This window comes from Microtus ochrogaster, unplaced genomic scaffold (assembly GCF_000317375.1).
Source record: "Microtus ochrogaster isolate Prairie Vole_2 unplaced genomic scaffold, MicOch1.0 UNK49, whole genome shotgun sequence".
In the NCBI taxonomy this organism is placed as follows: Eukaryota; Metazoa; Chordata; class Mammalia; order Rodentia; family Cricetidae; genus Microtus; species Microtus ochrogaster.
Window position 1 is genome coordinate 2,528,021 of NW_004949147.1, and position 9,316 is coordinate 2,537,336.

The 9,316-nt window shown below is 39.7% G+C and overlaps 1 protein-coding gene across 9 annotated transcripts in view; it reads left to right on the plus strand.

Annotated features, from left to right (window-relative positions):
* Parp6 (poly(ADP-ribose) polymerase family member 6) overlaps positions 1 to 9,316 on the plus strand; it is a 34,193-nt gene that overhangs the window by 18,038 nt on the left and 6,839 nt on the right. For 5 of the 9 annotated variants that reach the window (XM_026777223.1, XM_026777221.1, XM_026777219.1 and 2 more), the window contains 6 exons: positions 1,070 to 1,135; positions 2,030 to 2,097; positions 4,531 to 4,579; positions 4,833 to 4,945; positions 5,642 to 5,714; positions 6,354 to 6,423. In XM_026777223.1, coding sequence (XP_026633024.1) covers positions 1,070 to 1,135; positions 2,030 to 2,097; positions 4,531 to 4,579; positions 4,833 to 4,945; positions 5,642 to 5,714; positions 6,354 to 6,423 — 439 coding nt within the window. The remainder of the gene's footprint in view (positions 1 to 1,069; positions 1,136 to 2,029; positions 2,098 to 4,530; positions 4,580 to 4,832; positions 4,946 to 5,641; positions 5,715 to 6,353; positions 6,424 to 9,316) is intronic. The other 4 variants (XM_026777222.1, XM_026777220.1, XR_003376590.1 and 1 more) reach the window with 3 other exon arrangements.

The window sequence follows — 9,316 nt, forward strand, 5'->3', positions numbered from 1 at the left end:
AGGGTTTCTCCGTAGTTTTTGGTTCCTGTCCTGGAACTAGCTCTTGTAGACCAGGCTGGCCTCGAACTCACAGAGATCTTCCTGCCTCTGCCTCCCGAGTGCTGGGATTAAAGGCGTGCGCCACCACCGCCCAGCTGAAGAATACCTTTTTATTCAAGGGCCAGGATTGGGAAGATTAGCTTTCTTATTTTATTTGGGTCTTTGTTTGGCTATATGAGATCCTTATTAAGAAGGGCAATCAGCTTTGCCTACTCTAGTCATTCAGCTGTTAATCTGAACCCCAAAACACCTTCACAGAAAAACCCAGAAATCATGTTTGACCAAGTAAGTAGGTGCTCTTTAACCTATTTGAATTGACTTTTTTTAATCCTTTTTTTTTCTTTCTTTTCTTTTTTCCCTTTTTTTTTCCCCAGCAACAGAGGAGTGGGATTTCAAGACAGGGTTTCTCTGTGTAGTCCTGGTTGTCCTGTAGTTTCTGTAATTTGCTCTGTAGATCAGGCTGGTCTTGAACTCAGAGATCTGCCTACCTCTGCTTCCCAAGTGCTGGGATTAAAGGCGTGGACCATCAGCTTTCAAACTAACTTCTAAAATTAACCATCACTGTATGTCACAGTGCCTCGTTGTTTTCTGTCGGTACTATATATTGGATATAATACTAGATTTATACATTTATTTAATTCTGAGAACATCTCTGATGATTGCCACAGAAATAGTATTTTTAGTTACAAATGAAATGAAGTATAGCTCAATGTAGAGCGCTTACCAGCATATGTGAGGGCATAGGTTCAATCCTTAGCATCACCAAAATCCTGACATACAAAAATCAGACAGACAGAACACCCCCTGTTATTTGCAAACAGGGCTTGTAATAGTTAAAGGTGTTCCACGACTTACCCAGATAATTACATAACTAGTAAAAGGACTAGCATAAAACTCTAAAGTTTCCAGATAAAGCTTGTTTTTTTCCATGGCACACTTGAGTGTAGACTTTAACTGCCCTCTTTTTCTTTTTTATTATCATATCTTTGTATCTGCTTCTAATTATTTTCTTCCCATTGATTATCAACAGAAGAAGAATTATGAGCGACTTCAGAAAGCTCTGGATAGTGTGATGTCCATTCGGGAGATGACCCAGGTATTTTGCCTTCTCTTTGCCTAGCTCAGCCCTCTTTCCTGCTTGTAATTCACAGGAGTAGGGTAAAGATTTAGAGAAGCTACTCAAATTCCTATGTTTTCCTTATGTTCCCTTTGTAACCATCCCAGTTCTTGTTCCTGTTTTGTTAGCTTTCTTACCCTATTTCTCTTCACTCCTGATGTCTCTCTCTCTCAATCTTTATCTTTGCTGCAGATTCTTTCACAAGTTGTTCATGTGTCAACTTTTTTCATAGTTCTTGGAGAATTAGAGAAGCTAGGGAAAGATTTCTGCCCAAGGTTAGGAGGGTGAAGAGGGGACCTAGAGATAAGTAGCTAGATCCAGGGATTGCATCTTCTGTCCTTCTAGGGGTAGGGCAGCCACACAGAGCAGTGATCATCCTTTGACTCAAGGCTGTCCCTCACCAGATTTCCCCACCCCTTGTCTGCAGTCTCTGCATGAATAGACATTCATTTGTACTCATATTTACAGGTGGGCCTCTTCTCAGTAAATCCTATATATCACAGTGCAGTTAACACAGAAGGTATACCTAGAAAGGATGATTTACTATTAGAAAGACTGATTTATGTGAAGATTTGCCACAGGATTCTTTAGCCTTTTCTTTGGGGGACATTGATTTTATTTGTTTTTTGATTTATAAGCAACATTTTTAGAGCTGTAGGAGTTGCATAAAATGAGGGAGACCCACCTGCGTGTTGTTTTGTAAGCATTTTCAGTCATTTTCATATTTATAAGTCTTGCCAACCTTAAGGGTGGGAACCCCTTGTCTTCATTCTTTCAATAGCCTATCTTGCCTTGGGTCCCAGTACTCTATAGAGAGTGGGAGGGGTCCTTCCTCTCCTGGGAGATAATCTTATTATGGCCATTGTCTTACAGGGCTCATATTTGGAAATCAAGAAACAGATGGACAAGCTGGATCCCTTGGCCCATCCTCTTCTGCAGTGGTATGGATAGAATGGCTCAGGCTTTGTATGGGGTGGGGAAGAAAAGAGTCATCTATATGTTCTCCTAGAGGCATTTCAGCATTCTTTGCAAGGCTCTATATTATGACTACTTTTTCTTGGTGTTTTGCTGATAAGCCTTGACTTGACAGTAACTACAAAGAGCTCACAAATTCTGACATGATTTCTCAAGCTTGAAGTATTCCATATTTCCCCAAATGTTTGTTTTGTTACTTAATTATTTTAATATAAGATGTTTAAAAAGCGTGTGTATTTAGCTGGGTGGTGGTGGTGCACACCTTTAATCCCAGCGCTGGATGCAGAGACAGGTAGATCACTGTGAGTTCAAAGCCAGCCTAGTCTACAGAGTGAGTTCCAGGACAGGCTCAAAGTTACAGATAAACCCTGTCTTGAAGAACCAGAAGCAAAAAAATGTGTGTATTTGTCATGCACAACATGCATTATGTAATGGTTCATTAGAGTTTTTAAGTGCTAGGATATTGTCCATTATGACTCAGCAGTTCTCAAAAATTTAATGTTATTAACTATAGTTGCCATTAGTACGTTTTCAGCTTTTTAGCATAGTTTTCTGTGTGTCCAAAGAAATTCATCTCTGTCTTCTATCTTCTTCCCTGATGAAGAGTGGCTAGAACCAGATGCACTGTTGTTTCCTACTGCTAGCAAAGAATTGGGCTGTTCCATTCCTCTCCTTCCCTCCCGCTGATCTTTCTTGTTTTCCTGACAACTTCTCTTTCTAGTTTGCCTCCTTCTAAGTCAACCCCTGAAAGAAGGTAGCCAGTGCAGTAGATTATCTCCTCATAGCATGAGTAATTACCAGACATAGACTTCTAAAGTAGCACTGTAAACTATGGTGAGAGCCTGGGATTGTCTAGTTGGTGAAATACTTACCATATAAGCGTGAGGACCTGAGTTTGTTTGATACCTGGCACTTACAAGAAGAGACAGGCATGATGGCATACATTTGTAATAGCAGCACTGGGAAGCAAAGATAGGCAGGTCCCTGGGGCTCACTGGCCAGCCAGAGTAGTCTAATCAACGAACCTCAGGTCCCGGTCAGAATTGTTTCAAAAAACAAGGTGGACATCTCTTAAGGAACAACACCTGAGGTTGACTGTGGGTGCACATGTATGCATACCACCTGCCCAATGCACACTTGCATATACATACACAAAAATTTAAACAACCACAAAATAAGTACACTGTACCCACTGTAGGAGATAGTGCTCTTGCTAATCCTTAGTTTTTATGCCTTTGTTCTCTTATCCTTCTGTTCAGGATATATACAGCCTAGTCTGTCCTTGACTCCTCAGAAAGTTCATTCTAATTTCTTTTGTTTCTCCCCCCAATCTATATAGTATCTTTCTATTTTCTCATCCCTGAGATCCTTTAGGATTCCTTTGAGCTTAAGCAGGTTAGCTCCTGAGCCTCAGTTTTGGGATTTTTAAACCCCAGACACCAGTTTAACCATTTTCAATTCAGACCTCTCTCTAATTGGTAACTTCTGATTCTCTTTTAGTTTGTGGTTCTTTTTTTGGTTTTTCAAAACAGGGTTTCTTTGTTTAGCTCTGACTGTCCTGGAACTTGACTCTGAAGACCAGGCTGGCCTTGAGCGATCCACTTGCCTCTGCCTCTTGAGTGCTGGGATCAAAGGCATGTACCACCTACACCTGGCTTCTAATACTCTTTTTGTTCCATGTTTTTCTCTCCCTAGTTATAGCAGCCTCCCCCCCGACTCTTTTTTACCTGTTATTAGTTCCTTAAAAACTAACTGGTCTAGTTGGTGGCTTCCCTTTAAAATCTATATAATTATATATGTAATTTTTACATAAGCAATATCACTTAAAAGAACTATCAATGGGCTGGGCGGTGGTGGCGCACGCCTTTAATCCCAGCACTCGGGAGGCAGAGGCAGGTGGATCTCTGTGAGTTCGAGGCCAGCCTGGTCTACAAGAGCTAGTGCCAGGACAGGCTTCAAAGCTAAGAGAAACCCTGTCTTGGAAAAACTAAAAAACAAACAAACAAACAAAAAAAAACGAACTATCAATGGCCAGGCAGTGATCACACATGCCTTTAATCCCAGCACTTGGGAGGCAGAGACAGGTGGTTCTCAGTGAGTTTGAGGCCAGCCTAGTCTACAAAGAGAGTTCCAGGACAGCCAGAACTGTTAACACAGAGAAACCTTGTTTTGAAAAACCAAAAAGAAAGAAAGAAAGAAAGAAAGAAAGAAAGAAAGAAAGAAAGAAAGAAAGAAAGAAAGAAAGAAAGAAAGAAAGAAAAAGAAATATCAACTATGACTTGGAAATTATCACACAGTTCAGACATTGGAATCTTACTTGCAGTACCTAGATTAAAGTTCTTCTTCAGGATAGCCTCACTACATAGTTATTCTGTCCCTTCTTTTTCTGTTTCTTCCAGGATAATTTCTAGCAACAGGTCACACATTGTCAAACTACCTCTCAGCAGGGTAAGTAATTATTCTCCCTCTGTAATCTTAAAACTTTTAAGTGAGAGGCAAGGAGTGGGGCTCTATGCCCACCCATTGTATTGGTCCCTGACTAGCTTGGTTGGTACTGTCTGTCCATCAGCATAGTGTTTGACCCTAAACATATTTCCCTTGTTTGTAGTTAGTGTAAATCTGATTTGTTTCCTGTTTCCAACCTTTCCCTCCCTGATCTCTGTTTCTGCTGTTTTTTTTATCCCACCCCCACCCTGGGCAGCAGCTGAAGTTCATGCACACCTCACACCAATTCCTCCTGCTGAGCAGCCCTCCTGCCAAGGAGGCTCGGTTCCGGACCGCCAAGAAGCTCTATGGAAGCACCTTTGCCTTCCAGTAAGGATGGTGGAGGTGGGGGCGTCAGGAGATGGGCTAGGCTAGCAGGGCCTTGGGATCTATGAGTTTTGTTTTTTCATGATGGTCAACTAGTCAGCGGTTATTTACTAAATGCTACTGTGGTAGGTGCTGTAAAGGAGAAAATGCTGCATGTGACATGGTCTTTATTTTTAAACTGCTACGGTGTGGTTGAATGGACAGAATATTTTCATGTAAAAAGATACAAAGGAGCAGATTAGAAGGATAGAGTTAAAGTTTGGGGAAGAAATCCACAGTTTATGTCTAACTGTGGAGGGAAGAAAGAAAAAAGTGTTAAGGGTAATTTAGAGGAAGTCTTAGTGCTTCTTTATTAAAAAAATGCAGTGTGACCTCTGGACTAGAAGCCATATTGAGATCATTGATAAGTTTATTGAATTTGAGATGAAATTATTGAATTTGAAGTGTCAGGAAAATAGGCAAATGAAAATATGAAAATACTGAGCCAGCATTTGAGGGTTTAAGATGTGGGGGTTTAACCACACACTCACATATGCACATACACACTTCTTGCTGCCTATGACTTTATCTGTGAATATGTCACTTGTTAGGTGTGTTTGCCCATCTGCATGTATTGTGGGTAGGGGGTGATAATGGTCTTGGAAATATTCCTAAGAATCTCATACTATGAGGGGACACATGTTCTATCCTGCCTTACAGTGGGTCCCACATTGAGAACTGGCATTCAATCCTGCGCAATGGGCTGGTCAATGCATCCTACACCAAACTGCAGGTGAGGCTGTGTCCTTTTCTTCTTTCTTTCCACTCACTCAGCTATGGAAGTCTGTTCTAAAATGCTTGAATATCTGTTTGTGCCTCTGCATCACCATGTCTAGCCTATCTTGAGAAAGATAGAGCCTATCTACAGAGAAAGTTAGCACTGTAAATATAGAATGAATGTGGCTGTTGTATATTTTGGTTGTTTAGGTAATGGGAATTAACCTATTATTATGACAGAGACTTTCCATTTGTGGCTATTCAAGGAGTTGTTACAAAGGCTTATTTCATTGTCCTGAGAAACTACTAGGAGTGGTTTTTGTTCCTCTTCCTGCTACCTTTTCCATAGTTTCTTTGTTTGAGAATCTGAAAATATATTAAGGATTGAGGTCATAAGTATGAATGCTGAGGCAATGACTCTGTGGCTCTGCTACTCCCGTTCTCCATGGTATTCTTTAGTATTTTGCAAGCAAGCAGTTTAACTGAATCCACTTTTCAGCCAATCAGCTTTTCAAGAGTAGATGCCTCGAGTTTTTTGAATGAGTAAGAAGGTAGATAAATGGAGGGACAAAGGACTGCATAAGTGTTGTGGATGCCTAATATACAGCTATGGGGGTCCCAGGCTCATATATTCATCCTGGTGTTTCCCTGCAAGCTGCATGGAGCAGCCTATGGCAAAGGCATCTACCTGAGCCCCATCTCCAGTATTTCCTTTGGATACTCAGGTAAGCAATACTCTTTGGCCACCTTGACTCTATATTACATCCGTCTGTGAACACATGAACTTTGCTATCTTCTCTTTCATCATGGATATTTGGTCTTTGTTAGCACCTTCCCCAACCATGAATACACATTCTGTCTCTTTCTATTTTCTCTCACTAGAAATTTAGATTATTTATGAGGCAAGGGTAGTTATTGTAAAAAATGGTAGTTTTATACAGTGGAGGAACTAGATCCTGGGGATGGGTTAATGAATAAATAGAAAACAAAAAAAAAGCTTTTTGTAGACCAGATTTTTTTTTCTTTCTTTTTAAAACTGATTTGTGTAGTTCATGCTGTGCTTGAATTTCAGTGTGTATCCAAAGATGACTTTGAGTTCCTGATCCTCCTAAGTACTGGAATTACAGCCATATGCCACCATGCCCATGTAAACCACATATTTGATATGAGTAATTACAAATTATGTGCATACATGTGTGAATATTCTTTTTTTTTTTTTTTTTTTGGTTTTTCGAGACAGGGTTTCTCTGTGGCTTTGGAGCCTGTCCTGGATCTAGCTCTGTAGACCAGGCTGGTCTCGAACTCACAGAGATCCGCCTGCCTCTGCCTCCCGAGTGCTGGGATTAAAGGCGTGTGCCACCATCGCCCGGCATGAATATTCTTGAATATAATTTGCTTATATTTTTGGAGATATTATTCTTCTCTTCCTTTTAAAATTTAAATGGTCTGTAATCACACTATTATAATATTTATTTACATTGAGTGGAAGAGAAAGTACTTCATTCTAGATTCTAAGGAGATGATTCTAGCATTATTTAACTCAGAAAAACAATTGAAGTCGGAACTCTTTTGGTCTTCCTGGTTCATGTTCCACTTTGGTCTGCCTTTGTTCTTGTTCAGTGGAGTCTCTGTCTAAGCTACAGCAAGCCATGCAGTTGCATGTCCACAATAGGAAAGCAGTTTATCCTGTTTTTTTTTCTTTTATAGATTATTGTTTAGTATTTTTAGTAATTATGCCCATTATAGAAATTAAAAAATAAACAACAAACTTATATCTAGAATCACAGAACCAAGACAGGCAGTAGTGGTTTCTGTTAGAGACCAGTTTATTCTATAGAGCATATTGCATTCCAGGCCAGCCAAGGATACACAGAGAGAAACCCAGTCTCGAAAGGCAAAACAAAAACAAACAAACATGGGAGGCAGAGGCAGGCGGATCTCTGTGAGTTCGAGACCAGCCTGGTCTACAGAGCTAGTTCCAGGACAGGCTCCAAAGCCACAGAGAAACCCTGTCTCGAAAAACCAAAAAAAAAAAAAAAAAAAACCAAAAAAAAAAAACAAAAAAAAGAATCACAGAACTGCAAAACTAATAATGTAGTTACTAGGTGATAGGTTTATAAGTAATCCCATATATTCCAGGAGGCCAAGACAAGAAAATCATGAGTTTGAGGTCATCCTGGGCTACTTATTGAGATCTTGTCTCAAAATAAATTCATAAAATGCCTAGGGACATAGGTTCACAGTGTTGTGTTTCTTAGCATACATGAAGCCTTAAGGTCAATCTTCAGTACTATAAAATAAGCAAACAAATGTAGAACTGGTTTTAATGATAGAACAAAGGAATCAAAGAAGAGCTGGTAATAGGTAGAAAGGAAAACGAGTGAACTAATACACTATAGGGCAGAAAAAATCAGATGATTCAGCTGAGTATGGTGACTCATGCCTTTAATCCCAGTCCTCAGGAGGCAAACAGGAGGGGCCCCATGAGTTCAAGGGTAATCTAAGTTACATAGTAACTTCCAGACCACTCTTGATTACAGAATGAAACCTTGTTTCAAAAAATAAACAAATTAACAAAATGAGGAACCAAAATGTAGTTTAGTGGTGCAGTCCTTGCCTACGTGTGCAGTGAGGTAACAAAACAAAAACAACTGGTAGATAGATTGTGATTAGTTTCAGAAGAATGGGCACAAATATGAACAAAAATGCAAGCATCACTACAGATGTACCAAATTTTCTGAAGCTTAGGAGAAAAGTCTGTAAATGTTCTATTAATAATTTGAAACCTTTTGACAAAACATCTAGAAAAATAGAAAAAACTTAATAAGACTGACTAAAAGAAATTAAAAATATAAATGATGACCAAACCCAAATAGTGTTTGGGTATTTTCTATGTTTGATTTTTGGCTGGGAATGGAACCCAGAATTTTGAGCATGATAGATAACACTTTATTTACCTCTAAATCACTCCCCTCTCCTCATAGTCTTTCTTATGAGTCTTAAACTGTCAAAGAGTGGATTGTTTTAATCTTAGACAAAAGTCTAGAGAATGGAAAAAGGGAAGCAACTAATAAAAGTTTGTCAGATCTGATTGAAACTAAAGCACTCCATCAGAGTACATCTTAAAGGGAATATAAAGACAGGCTGCCAACTTGGAGAAGATGCTTGTAAGATGTATAAAAACATAAGATTAGTCTTTACATGTATTCAAAAGGTGCTGGAAAGATGGCTCAGTGGTCAAGAGCACTGACTGTTTTTCCCAGGTTCAGTTCGTAGGACCCACACAGCAGCTCACAACCATCTATAATTCTAGTTTCAGGAGATTGACATCCTCTTCTGGCCTCCAAGGATATGCACATGGTACACAATTATATACATAATACTTTATGTATATATTTATTAATAGATAATTTAAAGTGGCAACTTATTAAGACCTTATCTCAGATTTTAAAAGAAGGACCAGGGGGCTGGAGAGATAGCTCAGAGGTTAAGAGCATTGTCTGCTCTTCCAAAGGTCCTTGAGTTCAATTCCCAGCAACCACATGGTGGCTCACAACCATCTGTAATGAGGTCTGGTGCCCTCTTCTGGCCTGCAGGCACACACACAGACAGAATATT